Genomic DNA, 20219 nt, shown 5'->3' with positions numbered 1-20219 from the left:
GGTGAAAAGCACTTCTCTGGAAAACAGATGTGCAGGTTATTGCTCCTATTCCCTATTAGCCTCAACCTGTAGGGCCACATGCAAAGTGATCACATGTGGTCCTGTGGTTCCTGGTGCTGTGTAATAAAATTATTGCTGTAGCATAAGTTTGTGTTTCCTTCATTGAGATTAATACTTGTTTTTTGCAAGTATAATAAATAATAACACATACACTGTAATGGTATTTCTCAGGGTGGTTGCTGGAGCAAGTGGCAGGTGGTATTTAAAGAATCAGTTGCAGGTATTCAAAGAATCACTGCACTCCTGTGAACTGTGATCACGCAAGAGAAGGGATCAAAGTAATGTGTTCTTCATCTTCCCCTTAATGTCATCACAATGCTTCTAGTCTCAAAGCAATGCCAGCATGTCTAAATGAAGCACACTGGGAAGGCCAGGGAATAGCAAGGCTGCACCCTGGAGAACTCTGAAGAACCCTTAAACCCAAACAGGACCCCTGTAACCCCACTTTCAGACACAGCAGTGTGACAAACATTCATCTGGGAGTGCCACCACAGCCTCAGCTGCAGGGCCAGAAAGAACTCTGTAGTGTTTATTCCTCCCTTGTACTTCAGTACCCAGCTCCACGTGTTTTTGCCTGAATGTATCATGCTTTTATGCACCAAGGCAATGCTGGGCCACAGTCCAGGCCTCTTGGACTCAGTCTAAAAGTTGGCTGCTGAAGTTGGACAGCTAGGCACAGCAGCTTTAGTTTAGGTTTTAAAATAAAACTTCCATCCTTTCTGTTTGTGATGGCTGGTAGCATGACCTCAACATAACCACTATCAGAATACAGTTGTTCAAGTCTGCAGAGAGCCTTTAATGATAACTCAGAGATGTGAAGGACTTTATTCAATGTCACAGCACTTTTAATTCCAAGACACTATCTGAGCAGCACTACTCATCCAAGAATTAGATGTGGAAGAAGAGCACAGGGCTGATCACTCAGCTTTACACACTTCACAAAAGTAAATAATCCAAAGTGTATTACTGTGCCCACACTTTTTTGGGTGACTGGGGAGTGGGTGCTCACTGCTGCTGTCCTCATAAAGAGACAGAAGAGCCTCATTCCACTCTCTGTGAGGAAATCCCTCTTTCCTTATGAGCCCAAGATGAAAAATTGCACCAGAAAAATAATTACTGCCAGGAGGTGACTTTTGCAGGGTGCAGTTTGAGACCTGCATCCTGTGGGAGTGTGCAGACTGCCACTGATCTGGCCTCCCTGCTGCTCTTCCCACACCTTATGCTAGGCAAGGTCACATAACTGTACATGCCTCCATTTCTTTGTGAAGCAAGGCTAAACATTAAATAGCAATGGGTAAAAACATATATTAATAAATAGCTAAGACCCTTAAAACCTTTAAAAAGTATAAATTACTCAACTGATATATCAAGAATTACTAATGAGGGAAGGAGAAGTCAATGATAACAAACCAACACAGTGTCTCCACACTCTGCTGAGAGAGGCAGCTCACTGAGAGAGGTGAGGCTCCTCCCATGCCTGGTGTATCTGGCAGGGCTTGGCAAAACATTGCTGGAGACACTGCTTAGAAATCTTCATCATCGAAGGTCTCCGTGCACCGCAGCATCACGGTCTCATGATCATAGTGAAGGTCTTCTTCCTGAAAGCCCCCCCAAAGTCAAGCAGGATTAAAAACCAGAGGAGTTCATTGAATTTCAAATCTACAGTGAGTTGGTCAAGAGCTGATGTACCAGAAAATGCAGCATGAGCCCTCCCTCCTCTCTGAATTTGATGAGTTCCTGAGGTGCCTGATGAAGAAATTTTCTGCCAATTTCTTTCTAAAATCACTGGGCTCCACCCTGTGTCTATTTACATCATCTAGACAGCTGTTACTGACTGTGGTAGCAAGTTTGTCACATAACAGGCTCTGAAGGTATGACAGCTTCTTTGAGGCCTTAACTTCTACCAACTTCAGGCTTTGCTCCACTTTTAGCAACAGAAGGAAAGGGTCTTCTCTTTCACCAGTTTACAGACAACAAGTGGCTCTTGAGAAATCAAAGTCTGGAAGATAAAAGTATTCATGCCTGCAGTCCATCTAGTCCACCTTCTGCATTGATGCAAGACTCTTCAGTGAAATACTGCTTTTAAAAATAGGTGCTGTTTGAAAGTGTATAGCTTAAGAAGCACTAAATACCACTTGCTTGTCAAGGGACTCATCTAAAATCCATAATTTTAAAAGAAAGTGTGCCTTTGAAGACACAAAGGTGCTCAGTACTATTTAGAAAAAAAACCCCACTGCGTTTCATTTGGGTAAAACCTTTGGATCTCAGTCTAAATTTACTCTTTACTGCCTTTGCTGCTAAGCTTCTCTTATGATGTGACCTTAAGACAACAGCTCTTGAAAAATTACAAGATTGCTTAACTAATCTCATGCTCAGAAATATTTATCTATCATATACTGTAGAAGCATGTTCCTGTTCTCATTTTGGGGTCCCTGCCCTTTTAAGAGTTCTCCCTTTCCTTGTCCAAATTATTTCCCCTCTCCTCTTGTGTGAGTCTTTCTGAAGCTTTTTATTCCAGTGGGGTGCAAGCCCCTGGCAGCCTTGAGAGCCAGGGCAGTGGCTCAGGAGGAGCTGTGCTCAGTAGCTGTGACCATCCACAGTCCAACAGCAGGAGCTGCAGTTTGTACCTGCACAGTTAACCAGAAATGACAGAACATGGCAGTGCCATGAATGACCAGCAATAAAATCCATCACCTCATCAGCTCTGCAGGTGAAAGGAAAGGAGACCATGGGCTGCCTTTTGTATTTCAGTGGGGTCCCATCGCATGCCTTACCTTGGTACTTACTGTACTTGCTACCCACCTCTGTATCTCCTACAAGGTGTGTGCACAGTGTACTGGGACACTGCTTTATCCTTGAGATAATTTGTGCCAGCACTGCCCAAACTCCTGTGCTAGCATGGCACCAGCACAGGGAAGGGGAATGGTCTGCAGAGGTTCAGTCTGGTAAGGGAAGCAGGACGGGTTCCTTTCCCTGTCAAGTCCAGCAGTCTCTGATGCTCTGAGCAGCCAATTTCTGGGGGAAGGTGAGTAGCCTATACTGATCTCTCTGCTGCTGCCTGAGTTGGTGTGTTTCAAGCTAGCTGGAACATCTTCTATCCCTGCTCTGCAACCACTTTCATAACTGTCTCAATCTGTTTGCTTTGAGATGGATCCGAATTTCTGCTCTCAAAACAAAAAATAGCTTGTCAGTCATATTTTCCTTTTTCTACTCTTTTGCCTCTTGGCAGCACCGTCTAGATGTGTTGTTCTGCACTCTAAATCAAAACAGATTGTGACCTTCATATTATCTAGCCTGGGTGATTTCTGCTCAAATTCCCTTTTTATTGTCTTATCACAGATAACTAAAAGTTCCTGTGTAAAAGAACCCTTTGCAGCTTTTTATTTCCTTTTGGATCTACATAGTACAGTCAACTGCCAATTTCCAGTACTTTGGGCTCTTTAGCTGCTTGCCTTCCCATCCCTCCCAGCCTTATTTTGAGTCTTCCTCTTTAAACCTTGAAAGAGACACTACCTGTTACCATTCCACCTCATCTGGGAGCTGTGAGATGGACTGGGGCTCACACATAACCAGGCAGCCCCAAGCAGAAGGACAAGATGAGACTATGCCAGGCACGACACTCACAAAAGAAATTTAAAACCAGAAAATGCCATATCTTGCTTAAAGCTTTTCTTTCTTTTCTAGGCCTGCTGAGTTCATAGTCATTTACTGAAACACAAGAAGATCTCTGCTCTTACACAGAACATAGCTAGTCACAGACCAAAGGGCTGTGGAGATCAGTGCCTGGTCTCTGACAACAGCCAGCAGGGGAAGTTTTGAAAAAAGTGCAAGAATTGGGCACACAGTGTGCTTGGTTTTACAATAAACACTTGTACACTATAGCAAACTGTGCTGTGAGGCCCTCCTGCACTGGGTATTGAACCTGGACCTTCAGATTTAGTAATTGCCCATGGATTGATGACCCTGGAGTCTAAATGTGGTAATTTGTATGTGCAAATATTTTTAATATGTTGTTTGTTCATTTTATTTAGTGCTTTCTAGTTCTTCTAGTGTTAGACACGAGTAATCATTCTGTGTACTGCATCCACACCATGTACAAACAAAATGGATTTGCAGTACCCCTCAGTCTTTTTTTTTTTTGTAGAAAAGTCCTGCTCTTGACAGTACTCAATGCCTTTTCCTGTGCTTGCTGCCATTCTCTGCACCTTCTCTAGTGCTACTCTCTCCAGGATGGGGAACCAAAGGGCACACAGCAGTCTCTCTGTGACAGGTTCAGACAGTGGTGCAACACCAGTTGCTGCTTTGCTTTCTGTCTCAACTACCCCTCATCACAAACCTTCTATTTTCCTTCAAAGGAGCATCTGCTCAAGTACCAAAGACCAGGTGGGAACTGGGCACTAGAAACCAGAAAACCAATGGCTGCTGTGGAGGTACCACTGACTCTGAACCAGAACAAGCTCTGCCCTTTCAGTTCTTTACCCATGTGCAAGCTCTGAGCCACCTCCATGGCAGGGAGACAAGGGGAGGAAGAACAATGCAAACACAAAGATTTCTGGCTCAGCAAACTGCAACAGTAGGCTGAAGTTAAGGGGAAGCTCAGGAGCTTTTCATCAGCTCTTTCATGAACATGAATATCCTGCTTCTAGGGCCTGCCAGTGGAGGGCTCAGGGCAGGGAGCCTGGCTCCCAGACAAGCAGAAGCTGGTTCTACTGAGCTGAGAATGAAGCAGCTGGGGGTTGCTGGAGAGCTGGAAAGTGAGCTTTGCCTGCTCAGAGGAGATCACTCAAGCTTTTCACAAGGAACTTTCATGCAAACAATAATAATAATAATAAAAATTTACAATTCCTCATGTCATTTGCCATTTTGAATAATATTCAAAGTAGTGCTCACTCACACTTAACCTCTTACAAAGGCAATGCTACTGGCCTTTTGGAATGACACATCAAAAATTATGTTCTTTTTGGAATCATTCTGGACAATATGATCAGAAACATTGAATACAAAAATCCCTTTCTGACATAGCTCCTGAAATACATTGCTCTGAAATATGCTGCTCCTTCTATAAGGAATGCTTTGACAAGGCTTACCTGGCAAAACTGTGTATTAGTGAAGAAGAGGTGTTTTAGGAAGTCAGTGACCTGCACATAGAGTCTCTGGTGATCCTCTGGATTTTCAGAAGTGCAGCTTGCAAATGCTGAACTGAAAACGGAATCAGATAGTGTATTTAATTTTCTGTTCTGTTCTCCTTACTTTCTCTCCTCCATATTTTACTTACAAATTAAAAAAAAAATTCAAATTGTTTTCAAGATGGTTCTGATATGAAAGAAAATAGCCAAGCAAGACAGGGAGGAGTTGTGATGGATGCATTGATGAGATACTGTTTGCCCAGTGTAAGGCAGATATGTAAGAACAGAGAACAGAAATACAAGGAACTGGTGTCACAACAAGGAGATTTGCTGATACATACAGCATGGTACAACAATGGTTATTTGGGAGTGTATTTGGTAGGGTTGTTCAGAGGAACAGCTCTGACTTCTGTAAAGTTTTTGAGTGAATGCAGTAAGCTGTGATGATGAAATGACATGTTAGCTATAACTGGCAGGTGTGTTCTCAGGTAACTGTGGCACAAAGCTAAGCTTTTCATTCTAGACCTCACCTCTGTATTCTTCCTGGGATTTTACAAAGTTCTGCCATCACAGCTCTGTCCAGAATTACAAGGTGCAGAACAACAGGCAAGAAAGAGAAAACAAATGTTGACTATTGAAATACCAAACTGATTTGGGACCTAAAACAGATTTAAAAGATTATAGCAATACTTTGCAGTATTAAAGAATACTTAATCTTATTTTAAAAGCAAATGGAAATTGTGACCTAATAAATGTTATTTAATAAATAAATATTTGTTAAGGTTTTTTATCCCTTCAAGTATATTTTGATAATCAGCCAAAACAACTTTATTTAAATTTATTCCCTTCTGGAAGTGCAATCTGGAATGGTGGTGAAAGGAAGAGAGTCACATTTAATATCACTCTAAATGTTGAAAAATAAGTAGAAAATGGGATTAAACCCCCACAGATTAAAAACATTATTTGCAAAGAGAAACAATCTTAACAAAGACTAAGTAGCAAGAATACATAAAAGATGAATCATCATGTGATTTTCCTCTTGAGGAAAACAATGCTTTTCTTTCTTTGGTCTACTGGGAAAAATCAAAGGCAGTGCCAGCTTTGTATCTGACATGTTCTCTTCTAGGTCACTCATCTGAACTGAAGAGGAAGGAGATGTTATTATTTAAAAGGTCCTGTGTTTCTTTGGTGTTACTGTTCAGGTCAACCACACTTTAACCTGATCACCTCCATGTGACTGAATTAGGGTAAGACAAGGGAGAAAATGTTGAAAAATTATCATTTTTGTTTCATTAAACGAGAGTATGGCTTATGATTAACTGATTTATTAGGGAATGCCTCTTGGTCCTCACAGGCCTGGTGAGAGAGAAAAAGAAAACGTTACAAGTACTGTAAACTGAAAAGACAGAAAGCTGTGCAGAGTGGCAAGGAAAATCAGAAGGACCCCAGTTATCCTGAAGTGATGGGGCTCTCAGTAAGTGATTGTTACTGATTCTGCTGTAAATGACCATTAGTTGTTTCACTTTTTCCCCTTAGAAGGAAGTATTATTGTGAGCACAGCTGCTGGAGGCTGCTATTCTGACCATTTATTAAAAAAGAGCTGTTGTCCTACTCCACAGAGCACTTGCCATGGACTGCTGACAGTGGGCTATGAATGTATTGTGTCTGCCAAAAGGGGTGTTTGTAATTTACCTCTGGCTGGACAGTCCCTGAGCCTTGCTTCTGTCAAGGAAACCAGCAGCAACATCAAATGCATCTTCAAACATCACCTAGCAGAGAAATCACTTCAGATGTCAGCATATCCAGCCACCTAAAAAGGTTTACCTAGGGCATAATTTTTAATAATGAAGTCTTTAAAAGCATGATATTCCTTCTTTACATTTAACAGGTATGGTTACAGCTAGACTAAACCAAGAGATTTTGTGGAGGCAGGAATAATGTGGAATAACTGTATTTCATGGCTAGGAGCACAAGGTCAGTCCACTCCCTTAAGCCTGTGCTTCAACCTCTAGGAATTAGACTTCACATTACATCTCAAAAAAAAAAAAAAAATCAGTGAAAATCATGAATTGTATCAGTGCCTTAGAGACTCAACTGTGGACTGCTGCTTATGGCTGGAGATCTCAGTCTCTCCAAAACTGACTCCAGTTAGGCAAAGGAGTTTGGATGCTCCTTATGCCAGACCACTAAAGTCATTAGTTCACTCTGCCATAATGCAGCTCACACACTCTCTGTGCCAGAAATACCACACAGGGAACATTCCATGACATTTCCTGAGGCAATGAGCAATATCAGTTGTGTCCTGTGACTCAAAAAGAACATGCCAATGCCATTTACTTACATGCTAAAGGTAAACATCTGTCCCTGCCTTGCAGCTAATCAAATTACACATAGCTCTTCAAGCAGCTACTTACTTCAGCAGTCACTGCTCCAGGAACCATTGATAGAACTGGCTGTTATTTACTCAATCTCTTATTAATAAATGCTCTGGTCTACTCAGTCACTGACTTCTTGGATCTGCAGAGGTGCATGGTACAGGCAGTCATTGACCCTGTACCACTGGCACTGGTCTAAAAATACTTTCTCTTTGCTACCAAGTGCTTTGATGAAAAAAACCCCACCCAACCCAAAACACAGGAGGCTTTGGCAAACCAGGTATCCCTTCTGGATTTAGATCATCTGTGCTCTTTGGAGAATGTGCAGAGCACAGTAACTGTGTAGTTCTTGTTCTTGCTCCCTGTCCCTGGACCAAGGTAGGGCAAACTGAACTGTTACTTAGCACAGAAACTCCACAAGTCAGTGGAGACTAACAGGATTACTACCGCTGCCCTTCTGTAGCTCACTAGGTATCTCACCAAGAGAAAATCTGGTGCAGACACTTACTCAAAAACTGCTTATTGTCTCCATGTACACATTCAATGATCTTGAGAAAATGTAGTTACAATTACTGTATGCTTGCAACTAAAAGCTGCAGAGTCAATCAGCATCTGAAAGCTTGGAGTTTCAGAGGCAGACTATGAATGTTGCTGAGCACTTACTTCCTCTGGTGTGGAGACTGAGGAACCACTGGCTTCCTCACTGTTACCTCCGCTGTCCCTCACACTACCTTCAGTGCAAGCAGGCTCTGGGCAAGCAGCCTTGGGATCCATGAGGAAATCTCTCTGGCTACAGTACTGCAAGATGCTGTCCCTGCTCTCTTCAGAAAGCTCTTGCCAGAGATGGGAAATAGCTGTGGAGACCTCAGGAAGAGGCACCTCTCCGGTGCAAACAATTCCATGCTCTACCAGCAGGTCCACTGTGTGCTTATAAAAATACAGGTATCTGGAAGGAAAGGAAAGGAAAGGGAGCATCTCTTAAGAGCAGGCTATAAGGCAGCCATCTACTGAAAATCAGCAGGACACCAGGGAGTAGCTGTGATCCATACTTCACTGACTCTGCCTCCCAGACTTCATACAATTACTGAATGGTGCCCAACACTGACAATTTCATCTGCAAAAGGCAGGCTCCAGCTTCAGCCTCAGCAGGACTGCCTCACAACAGAAGCTCCAGGCACTGCAGGTTGTACAGGCAAACCTCATTCTGGAATTTAATACATTTTCACTTACTTGCCTTTGTATCCTTTGAACCTTTTGCACTGCACGTGACTTTTTATGCATTTACTGGCATTGCACTGCACTTTAAAGCCCTGGCTGAGGTTGTATCCCGATCCATTAGGAACTGTACATAGAGACAGACAGACACTGCCCCAGGTCTGGATGCTCTGACTTATCCATGGGAGCTCCATTTCCTCCACTGAACATCTAACACTGACTTCTATGCTGTCTGCAGTGAAACTGGTGGTGGAACACAGGGGTGATAATTTCAACCCAGTGACTAAATCTCAGAACAAGCCTGCTTCTTCTGTTAGCACTGCGTGGCACAGGACAATAATGTCTACTTCAGAAAGCAGCACTGAAGGTTATTTTACATTAATTAAATGCTTAGAGAGTCTCAGACAAAAATAAAAAGATCAAAGGAGTATAAACCAAGAGCAGATAAACAAACAGCAGTCATTTGCACTATGTTTGGGCTCAAAATGATTCCTTGGAAGATGTCCCACATGAGCACATTTCCTGATTAACTGAACTGTATTGTATGAGAAAGTAACTCAAAAGAAATAATTCTTTTTTATTTGTAAATATTTGTTCCAGCAAACCAATATTGAAAATATAATTTTGTAGGTAAACATAAACCTGTTTAAACCTAAGTTTCCACACTCTGGAGTATTTTCCACCACTGCTGGAGACAAAATACTGGAAGGGGAATAAGTGCTCTCATGTTAAGTATTGCACTCACTAAGATTTCTGGATGTCCAGCTCCAAACAAAGGACCTGGAATTTCTCAAGCAGAAGAACATGAACCAGCATTAGAATGCTCTGCTAAAGAAATTAAGCTTGATGCATGAGTCAGCTATTTCCTTCCCAGCAGGAAGGAGCCAACCACATTTTGCACTGGACAGAGTATTGTGAAGTCCTACCATGGTATGTCCTGCTGCTGAACGTGGGAAAAAAAAAAGTCAGCCAAAGCTCAAAGCATTTCTGATACTTCCCAAACAATCTGATTTAAATGGTCACCAAAAGGCTGTTGCTTTCTTTGCTGAAGAGTCCTTGTCGTTTTATGCCTGTTATAAAAGTCATTTTTTGACAAGAATTAGCAACAAACCAAATGCAAGCTGCCCTAGGACTACAGGATAAGTGCCAGAGTCTACACAGTACAGGCCCTGGTCTACCTGGTCAGTAAAGAACATGAAAGGCAGGTGTTTATGGCTCTGTCGTGCAGTCTTTGATGAAGCAGATTTTTCTAATCCTGAAAATCTTGATTCAGCACCTTTCAAGGTCTTCTAAACGATACCTTAACTACAGCCACCTCCAATTCTAACAGGAGCAAAAGCAGAGAAGGAGCAGGAAGCTGGTGCCATCTGCTGGTCCAGCTGCAGTCTCCTTTTGAGAAAAAACCCGGTGATCAAAGGGATTTTTAGAAATACACAGCAGTTCAAAGCAAAAGAGAAGGAACTGCAGAAGTTTTTGATTGTGGTGGTGATGCCATGGAAGAGATGCCAGCTGCAGCTCCGGATTCTCCTGCACTGCATGCTGTTAACTGTGGAATGGTTAGGGTGAAATTCACTGCTTGATGGTATAGGATAGATGGCACATGCATCTATTTCTCCTATCTTGGCAATCAAATAATCGTTTATCCTGTTGGAAATGCAGGAGAAAACCTCCAAGTACCTCCTGGTGTTGTCTGACAGGGATGGGAAGTACATGGAGTACAATACTCGGTTTTAAGGTATCATTAACTTTGGAAAAAACCAGTAATTTTACCATTATGACTTCCAAATAAAATACATAGACACTTGACATGAGAACAGTAGTCTGACTTTTAGGTCCTGCATCAGGCATTTAAGAGCTTAAAGGGTTTACACATCCCCATCCACTAGCTCTAAGTGTAACACATGAGTGTTTAGGTTCCCCCCTTCCCCAGTGCTGCAGACAATTTTGCATTGTTGCAGAATGCATTCTGGAATCTTCCAGACAACCACTGTGCTGCAGCCCAGAGGCTGAGGACTCTAAGATCTTACTTGGTTGAATCCAGCCTTACCCTACTCTGATCCCACTAGAAAAGTACTCCAAGCTGCCAGGAGCTAAGGGTCTGCTTCTGGAAGGGGCAACAGTGTTCAAGCTCCTCCTAACAATGCCATTAGAGGAAGGATGAGCATCCCTGTGAGGTAAACAATGTGCTTACCTCTGGTTCCTGCACCTCCCTGGAACACATACAGCTAGACTCTTGGCAAATTCATCTGGTGCAGCAATTCTTACCCTCCTAAATCTAGCCCCATGGCAGGGATACAGTGGTGAAGTGTGGCAACACAGAGACTGACACACTTGAAAGAAATTTTCTTCTTTTTCTTAAGAGGTGAAAAACCTTCAGGGATTTACCAAGGCCTGAAAAGCTGGGGGCTGCTACAGCTCTAGGAGTCCATCCATGGGCAAGCTGCAGGGACTTAGGAAGTGCTCAGCTTCATCACCAGCAGGGCCACAGTTGCTGGCACACGGCTTCTGTGAGGCAGACACAGGCTCCAGCAGGGCTGCATGAAAGGCAGTGCCTGGATGCACAGTGATAATTGCAAACAAATGAAAAACCTGAAGGCAATATGGGGTGCGCCTACCGTTCAAATTCCACTAGATCTGGGGATAAAGTGTCTGAAAACTGGATCAATTCTGGCTTCTCATATTCTTCCAGGGTTTGTTTTTCACATTCTTGAAGCAAATACCAGATGGCAGAGTCACTTTCACTCATATCTTCTGAGGCTGATGTAGTGCTGGAAAGAACACAAGGGAAAGAAAGCCACATTAATAACTTCTCAACTGGATTAATAATGCCCTCGTCATGGTGACTCCAGAGCCTAGGGGCATTCCTCCCAAGCCAGCTTTTTCCTCCTTTTGCTTGTAAGGCAATGAGACATCCTTGCCAGAGATCAGCTAGGAGGGGAAAAAAATACAAGCACTGACTGGCAATGAGAACAACAACATGCTTAGAATGTGTGTGCACTCCATGGGATTACAGCAGTCCAGGTGAAACCTCCTTGTCCTTTCTTCATGAGGAAAACCCTCTGCTTGGAAATACAGTAGCAATGACAAGGAGTTTCAGAGATGCTGGGATGGAAGCAAGTGCAAAATATTATCATCTTTTTCTTGACTGGTACAAGCCCTTACCTCTGACTGCCAAACTGCCTCCTGACATATTCCTCCCTGACTTCCTCCAAGCTGGATGGGCTCCCATCCTCCAGACTGCAGCTGGCTGTTGTCAGCAGAAAGGTCACTGTCACATCAATGGCACTTTTGGCTTCTCTCTCACCCTCAGCCCCAACCCAGCAGAACACTGTCAACAACTGGTTCTTCACAAGTCAGAGTTTTTCATTAGGCAAAAATGATGTGAAAGAAGAAACATCTGTCTCTCCTAGAACATAACTAGCACTACTGGGAGTTTATGAACACTGAGGAACTTAGAATCAATGCTTTCTTCCTAACATTGATTTTACAGAACTGATGGTGAAAACAACCTGCAAACCAAACTCTGGGCACACACTAGTCAATACAGAATTTGGTTACCTTATAATGAACAAATTGCATGTGAGAAACCCTGACATCCAGCCTGTCATTCACAAGAAGTATGGATTTTACATATATGTGAGTACATAACAAGGGGAAGCTTGCCTCAAACTCCTCTCAACCAGCCTCCCTGCTTGTTATCCTTTCAATTTTGCTCTGTCAAATTATTCTTTCTACCTGTGACTCACTTTTATGGGTTATCCAAGGATGTGGGTTCAGATGAGGTTGTTCATTTTAAGCACTGACACTTCTAATTGATTCAAATTATTGGAGGTACAAGTCACATGAATAGCAGGTTTTTTTCTAGCTGACAGGAATTTGGACACTTGAAGGGACAAAAAAACCTGTCCAAAGCCTCTGTACTATCAGCCCCTGGTTGTGCTTGCTGTTAGCAGAGGCAGTGGCCACAGTACTAAACAGAAGGCACGTTCTTGGGGGTGTGAGGCCCCCCAGCAGGAGCTGCCACAAGTGCAGACAGTACCTGCTGGCCAGTGTAACTGGCCAGTTACACAGGCTGTAAGAGAGCAGGGCATGGGGATGGCCTGCCAAGCTGAAAGAAAAAACTGTAGCATCTCTCTCAACCATTTATATCAGAGTACACTCAGAGGCTCCCATTTCCTACCCTAGGAAATCCTTTTACCCCACACCACAGCGTGCTGTTGTGCAGTCTGAGCTCTGGCAGGGCAGGGTGCTGGTGACAGCTGTGACTGGCACTGTGCCACCCTGCTGTGGCCACGAGGAGCACACAGCTCCTGCAGCAGGCTCTGGGTGGGAGCCTAAGGATGCAGCCTGGGCACCCATGCCAGCCCCACACCTGCTGGGCTGAAGCTGCCAAGGGTACTCAGGCTGGATGGCCTGCTGCCAGGGGATTGCAGGAATTGTTTGTTTCCTCCCTTCACCTAGGCTGGGAAAGGCTGAGTCAGAGGGGATTTCTGAGACAGATTCAGTGCTCAGTGCATTGACAGACTTCTCACTGTCCCTTACTTATTGCTATGACTAAACCCAAAGCTGGCTGTGGTTAAATGCACAATTCCTGGGTACTTCTGTCCCTATTTAACAAACACATAAAAACCAAGTTCAGGCTCTTTGTCCAAGCAAATACTTGCATACAGTTACCTTTCATCTTCAGCAAAGAACACAAGGTTTGCTCCAGCTTCTGGATAGATGTCTTAGCCTTACGCAAAACCTGATACTAAACATAAGAAGAAAACAGAACTGATTGTTCTCTGCTCTAACTACATTCATGTTTTAACATGCCCTTGTTGCTTTGCTTGTCCTTCATGTTTACCTTCAGTAATTTCCATGTCTCTGGGAAAATATATTGTGAAAATAGTGTTGTTTCACTAGCTACCCTTATACATATGAAAAGGGGAAAGAATTAATAAAAAGGTAAACTTCAATAGGGAATATAAATATTTGGGTATCTATTATACAACACATACACATAACACCCCGTCACACAGATATTTGCTACTTAACTCAGATCTTTTTCATCAGCAAATGGTCTTGTTTGGATCGTTCTCTTCTTGGAGCATGTCCAGAAATACCATGCTGTGAAGTCTTGTTGGATGCCTACCAACTTAAGGCATAAGATTTTACTGATGATTTCCCACGAGACTTTTGCTAGGAGAAGTCTTTGCCATGTTCTACATTGCTGTAACCTGGATTACAGCAGCATAAAACGTGGCAAAGGCTTCTCCTAGCAAAAGTCTGGCTTAACAGGATTAACTTCAGTGCTGCACATCATTCCTCCATCATCTATACCAAATACAACTGAAACCATATGGCCAGTGCATTTAAACACACACAACTCCAAAATATTACAGGATTTTTGTGCATGGTGAGACCATCCATATCTACCTTGCAGAGCTTCCATGCCGGGTATTTTAGCCAGGCACCAAGCACTAGGATTACAAGCAACCTTCTGTACTGAGACTTTTAAAGATATTAAACTTCCTTGGCTCCCAAGAGTCACACAAGGGGCACGAGACACTGTGAAAAAGCAATTTCAAGGACTGGCATGTGAACACAGCCCCCTTAGACCAGGCTAAGGAAGTTGTTGTATAGTCTTGGCTTTGGGGATCCTGCTGACTTCAGGTTAGCTTGTGTCTTGCTCAAACATGGCAAACTGAACTCTTACCTCAACCTACATGAGGGCTAAGGGACTCAGCAGGCACAAGCCACATAGAGTGGGATTTAGCATATTCAGGGGACAATTCCTGTCCTAAACAATCATTACTCTCTCTACTTTACAAACTGGAAAACTGAAGGCAACCAGTGGAACTAAAAGAATCAGTTGCAGAGTTGAGTTGATACTCCTGAGGTTTGTTCCTCTGCCTCGAGCATGGTAATTTTAATCTTTTCAGTAGTGTTTCAAGTAAATTTCATCTTTATAAACAATTTTGCTTAAATAGTTTCTTCCTTTAGTTGAGACCAAGAAACAGTACTGGTGCTTGTTTTTATTCCTGAACTTATTTTTCCACTGTCATGAAGACAGAGTGCACCTCACAAAGCTGAACGAATTATTCCTTTTCCCCTAATTCCTTCTGTCCCTAAACTCACTGCTCTGATTTCAGAACAAAATGCTGTGACATCAGCTTCATCACGGGGTCCCTTGGTTTGTTTCCAAAATACTATAAAAGAAAATGCAAAGCCATAAAAATGTGCAAAAAAGCCTGGAAGAAAAGATAAGGCACATGATAAACTCATGACCCAGGACTACAAACTGGACAACTCGCTTAGGCTGAGTTGGCAGCTTTAAATAAAGAGATCCAGGAAAGGTGCACACAGTGAAATTACATAGATATTGGCACCCATAAAGACACAGTGATCATCCTCAGAGACTGAGGCTAAGCCTGGCTCAGTGTGAACATGCTCATGTACGACAATGATGCAGAGAGAAAGAGTCACTGTTCGCACCTTCGAGGCACAGCTCTCTGACTGGGATAAAACTCTTCCCCGCAAGCTGCTGAAGAGTCTTGCCAGAGGAACCCAGTGGTGTGCCTGTGGCAAGTGCTGCTTTGCCATGCAGTGTTCTGCCTCTTGCAGGTGTCTCAGGGGATTGAGACTCGCTTTGGCATGTGTCTTCCTACAGACTCCAGCTGTGCCTGTTGAAAGCTGCAATGCAACATTTGTTTATACTGAATAAATATCTAAGTGAAGGGAAAGAAATCTTACAGCCTGCACAGTGGATAGACAAAAAGAAAAAAAAATCTGGCTGACTGACAAGAGCTTATCTTTCTGTAGAAAATCATGGAGTTTGAAATATTTTCTTTGCCTGAGAGATGCCTGCCTGTTAAGTACTTACTAAAACCTAATTCACCACTAACAATTAACAGCAACCCAGCTGAAGCCAGCCTCCCATCTCCTGCACCCTTCCCTACAATGATTTATGTTTCATTTCCATGGAAAAATCCAGGGCTTGCCTCACAAAGCACTAAGATTCCTCTGCTCCCTGGTGATAAATGACAGGCTTCTTTACAACATAGATTTTTTTTTTCCAATAAACTGTGACACATTGGTGTGGGCAACGATACCAGACATACTCTTGCACGAGAGGGCCAGATCCAGGCCCAGCCAGGCCTGCCACAGCCTGAGGCGCCCGCCTGGAAAGCCCTTCCCGGCTTTCCACTGGATTAATGCCCCCTGCCTCGCTACCGACCGCAAGCACAGCCCAGAGGTAAGAGTGCCCGCCCCTGCTGCTCCGGCGGAGGTCGGGAGGCGCGGGCCGGCCGGGGGAAGCCCGTGAGGGGCCGCGCCGGGAGCCTCTGGAATGGCCCGCTCGCTCCGTCTATCAATCACCCCGTCCGTCAATCACCGCGCCCCGCCCCCAGCGCCGCCGCGCCTCCGCCGCCCGCGCCGAGCAACACCAGCCGCACGTGGCGGGCGGCCAATCGGCGCGCAGCCGCCGCCCGGCGGCGACCAATCAGAAGGCGGGAAAAACGCGGGCTGGACGCGCCCGCGGGGTGGAGAGTGGGGCAGGGAAAAGGCGCGCAAGGCACGCCGGGAGTTGTAGTCCCGCTTGGGGCTGGTCTGGGCCGGGTCATCCCCTCCTCTCCCCGCCCCGGCCGTGGGCGGGCGGTGCCGGCGGCGCCGCGGGGCCCCCATGGCGGCGGCAGCGGAGCGCACGGACGAGCTGGTGCGGGAGTATCTGCTCTTCCGCGGCTTCACCGCCGCCCTGAAGCAGCTGGACGCCGAAATCAAGGCGGACCGGGAGAAGGGTTTCCGGGTGAGTGGCGAGCGCATCCCCGCTGCCGGCGGGGCGCTGGGCGCGGGTTCGCCCCTGGGAGGACGCGCTCCCCGGGCGGGCCGCGGGCGCCTCTTGGCGCTCCGGGGGCTGGGCGAGGGCAGCGGGCCTGGCGGCGGAGGGAGCCCTCGGAGCCTCTGCGCTTCCCCGCCGCGCTGCGCTGGGCGCCGGGGCCCGGCCGGCCCGCAGGCGGGACCCCGCATCCCGGAGCCGCCCGGCCGCCCTGCCGCGCCTCAGGGACGCGCAGGGTCCTGGCGGGGCTGAACGCTCCCCTCCCGCCCGGCTCCAGGGCCCGTCAGCGCAGCACGGCGGCTCCATCCCCTCGCCTGCCTTGAGCCGGGGGCTGCCGCTCCCGGCAGCCGCCCCGCCCCGCTGGGCAGCCCGGCCGGCTGGGGACCTGTGACCCGCCCGCGCTTCCTCGGCTTCCAGAAGGGAAGAACGGAGGAGAGCCGCGGAACGAGAGGGCAGGAAGGCATTCCTTTGCCTGCGTCTTTTCTCGGTCATGGGATTTTCATCCAGCGGCTTTGCGGCTCCGCTCGTTTGTTTGTATGTCTTGAGTACCAGCTTGACTAACTCGTCACAGAATTTGCCAGTCTCAAAAATCCAGTTTCAGTCCATTATGTTTCGTATTCCTGTAGCAACAGTTTTGGGCTTTGAATGTCGTGCTTTGAACAGTCAGATTTTTCTTTGACCACAATATGACCACTACTTTTATCATTAATAAAGCATGTCGCTTTTATTTTTTAAAACACCCGCACTTTGCTGGTGACATAATCTGAATTGTTGTCCAAGAAGGGTTTGCTGGAGTCACAAACTTCAGTTTTCTATATCTGCCAGAAGCCACGGAGATAAAAGTTGGGGATGTCCTAAGATACTAAGTGATGAGGGGAGAGCAAGCCACATATTAAACAGCCTTAGTTTAATTTTATACAGGATGCAGTTTATTCTTTTTCTGATGCCTGTCTTGGCCATCAGAAACCACTGAACAAAAAATCTATTCCCACACTACCATTCTGCCTTATTCATATTGCAGAAATGATTACCAAAGAGACATAATGACACAAAAAAATTGTTCTGCAAAATTTTATGCTTGCCTTGTTAGTAGATGATGTTACTAAAGATAAAGGTACTTCAAAAATTGCAATGGAGCAGAACTGACTTCCTCTTTCTGTTGGCTAAATGCAGGTATTCCTTTTAGTCTAAAAGTAATACTTTTTTTTCAGGTGCTGCACTTGAATTTTAAATGTTTAATCACATTATTTTTTTTTATTATTGTCTTCCACAGGCTTTTAAAGGAGGTGGAAAGTTTTGCTTGCTTGCAAAAAAATCCATCAGTGGGTTTCAACAGAATGTGATATTTCTGTCAAAATCTGTTTGGCTATGCTCTGTCATATTTCTTTTTCCTTCATTTGCAAAGTGCTGCAGAGTGGAAGAATGCTAATGCAAAATGCAGAGTGTTTCCAGGATTAGAAAATGGCTAATGCATAAGGATCGTACAGTCAAAGCTTCTCAGCACTAAGTTACAGAAAGTCTTGTGCCTCAGGAGCCCTCCCATGAGTGAAGTGCTCCTGTTTTGCCCTCTCTAGGTGGATAAGATAGTGGAGCAGCTGCAGCAGTTTGTGCAGAGCTACGACCTGGCTGCCCTGCGGGATTACTGGAGTTATCTGGACCGACGCCTCTTCAGCCGCCTGGAGGACGTGTACCGGCCAACGGTGAACAAGCTGAAAACCAGCCTGTTCAGATACTACCTGGTCCATGCCATCCAGGTAGGGTTTCATTTTTAGGCTACTTTATAAAGGTCCTGATTTCTGAAACCAAAGCAATAAACTGCCTCTGTGAGACTCTGCCAGGCCTGCAGTTCATGTGTCATGATCAGGAGTTTGGTGCAGACTCACATGACAAGCTTGTGTGCAGCATAAGGAAACTCGGGCAACAGGGAAGCGTGGTTTGCTGGGTGCAAGATATTCACACTCACATAAAGACAGGTTTCCCTCAGAAAGGGTAACAGTACTGCTAGCTCAGTCCTGCTCAGTTAACTTAGATACTGGCAGAGAACACAAGGTTCAAACTGGAACAAGGAAATGTGGAAGAGAAAATGAATGTCTTTTTGCTTGCTGTGAATAGAACAGAAAATCATGTGTGAACTTAAAATGAAAGAGATTTTTTTCTGTTCAAACCCTGGAAAGTCGATGTATATTCTCCCCTTGATTCTTCTTGGTTCCATTCCCTGACTGGAGATCGAGGTGTTAGTGGAGGAGTCAAAATCTAATACATCTTACTAGAAGTGTGCTTTTTCATGGTTGGTTTTGCCATGTGCTTACCCTGAGGTGTGACAGTCCTGTCTGAATAATGTGTCAGTTGGAAACCCTTTCAAGCTGCATCTGCTGTAGCAATTTGAATTATACTTTGGTCCTGTGTATGAATGCTCATGTCAGTGCACTCTGCACTGGTTTAACTGAAATCAGTGTGTTTGGTTCGATTAGTCTCAGCCTTTAAATAGGATTGTGGTGACTAGAAAGAAGTCTTTTGGATTAAGTACATTTGTGAGCTTCTCCTACCATATTTGGGATTCTTTTGTTTCCTGGTGAATCTGTAACTAACCACTTGTTGTGTCAGGGTGGTGAAAATAGTCGTGTTCATAACAAAAAGCAAATGTTCCTCAACCTAATCTGGTGGCATTACCGGAGTGTGAGCCCTGTTCTTCTTGCTGTGTTTCAGAATGGCCGCAATGACAAGGCGCAGGAGTTTTTCCTCAAGCAGGCCTCCGAGCTCCAGAACCAGGCAGAGTGGAAGGATTGGTTTGTCCTGCCCTTCCTCCCTGCTCCAGACTCCAACCCCACCTTTGCTACCTATTTCTCACGGCAGTGGGCAGATACCTTCATCGTGTCTCTGCACAACTTCCTGAGCGTCTTATTTCAGTGCATGCATATCCTTCTTTGCAACTAATAGTTACATCTCCCTTGCCCTGGTGTTACACTTTGATCAGTTATGCCAAGGATATAGTACTATGGAACTTCCTGCTTTCAGGTGATTTTTTACAGCCAAGACTTAATAGAAAGTTGGTGTTTACCAGAGGATGTTGGAATAGTTACTGCTCAATTATCTGACGATATGTGGTATTCCCTGGGCAAAACAATTGTGGTTGTTGCTGATGCTGAATCATCCTCATGCTAGTGACTAGAAATCTTGTGCACATCTTGTTCTGAAATGGTTTTACTCTTTGCTTGACATAGTACAAAACAGTCATACAGCCTTGGGTCATAATCCATAACTGTACTGGCATCTGCTGTTAGATCCTTCCTTGGGTACATTATGTTCACAATATTGCCTAGTAACAGCTCATTATAATAGAGCAGTAGATTTTTGGCAGGAATAAGTTTTTAGCCCCACGCTAGAGAGTTCTGTCTTGTTTGGTGATGGGCAGGCTTATGCTGCAGCTGGAATTCAGCTCATCTTGAACTGTTTAGTGTACAGTAAAGCAGTAGTAGAACTTGTCTTGCCCTGCACTTCTGACTCTAAAAATAAACAATCTAAAAATCCTTGCAAAGTCCACATGAAATAGTTTGTGCAGCAGCAAAGTGAAAAGTTGACTTAATTACTTAAGCTGTTGCTAATCTTCTGGTTGTGCACATATTTTTT

The 20219-nt window shown here is 44.7% G+C and overlaps 2 protein-coding genes across 3 annotated transcripts in view; one reads left to right on the top strand and one right to left on the bottom strand.

Annotated features, from left to right (window-relative positions):
• Positions 1 to 1034: 1034 nt before the first annotated feature.
• Positions 1035 to 16441, bottom strand: STRA8 (stimulated by retinoic acid 8). Its single transcript, XM_058023284.1, has 9 exons — positions 16213 to 16441; positions 15254 to 15441; positions 13451 to 13526; positions 11939 to 12023; positions 11392 to 11544; positions 8225 to 8507; positions 6879 to 6955; positions 5148 to 5259; positions 1035 to 1658 (listed from the first exon to the last, which is right to left on the bottom strand). Exons 1-9 carry the CDS (start codon positions 16439 to 16441, stop codon positions 1584 to 1586), a joined length of 1278 nt encoding a protein of 425 aa, XP_057879267.1. The 3' UTR covers positions 1035 to 1583.
• WDR91 (WD repeat domain 91) overlaps positions 16414 to 20219 on the top strand; it is an 18167-nt gene continuing 14361 nt past the window's right edge. The window contains exons 1-3 of one of the 2 annotated variants that reach the window (XM_058023049.1): positions 16414 to 16562; positions 18167 to 18346; positions 19299 to 19506. In XM_058023049.1, coding sequence (XP_057879032.1) covers positions 16440 to 16562; positions 18167 to 18346; positions 19299 to 19506 — 511 coding nt within the window. In that variant the 5' untranslated portion in view covers positions 16414 to 16439. Of the gene's footprint in view, positions 16563 to 17073; positions 17127 to 18166; positions 18347 to 19298; positions 19507 to 20219 lie in introns of those variants that run through there. The other variant, XM_058023050.1, reaches the window with a different exon arrangement.

Source organism: Melospiza georgiana, chromosome 4 (genome assembly GCF_028018845.1).
Source record: "Melospiza georgiana isolate bMelGeo1 chromosome 4, bMelGeo1.pri, whole genome shotgun sequence".
Lineage (NCBI taxonomy): Eukaryota > Metazoa > Chordata > Aves > Passeriformes > Passerellidae > Melospiza > Melospiza georgiana.
The sequence above is the reverse complement of the archived record's forward strand: the minus strand, read 5'-3'. Positions and strand labels throughout refer to the sequence as shown.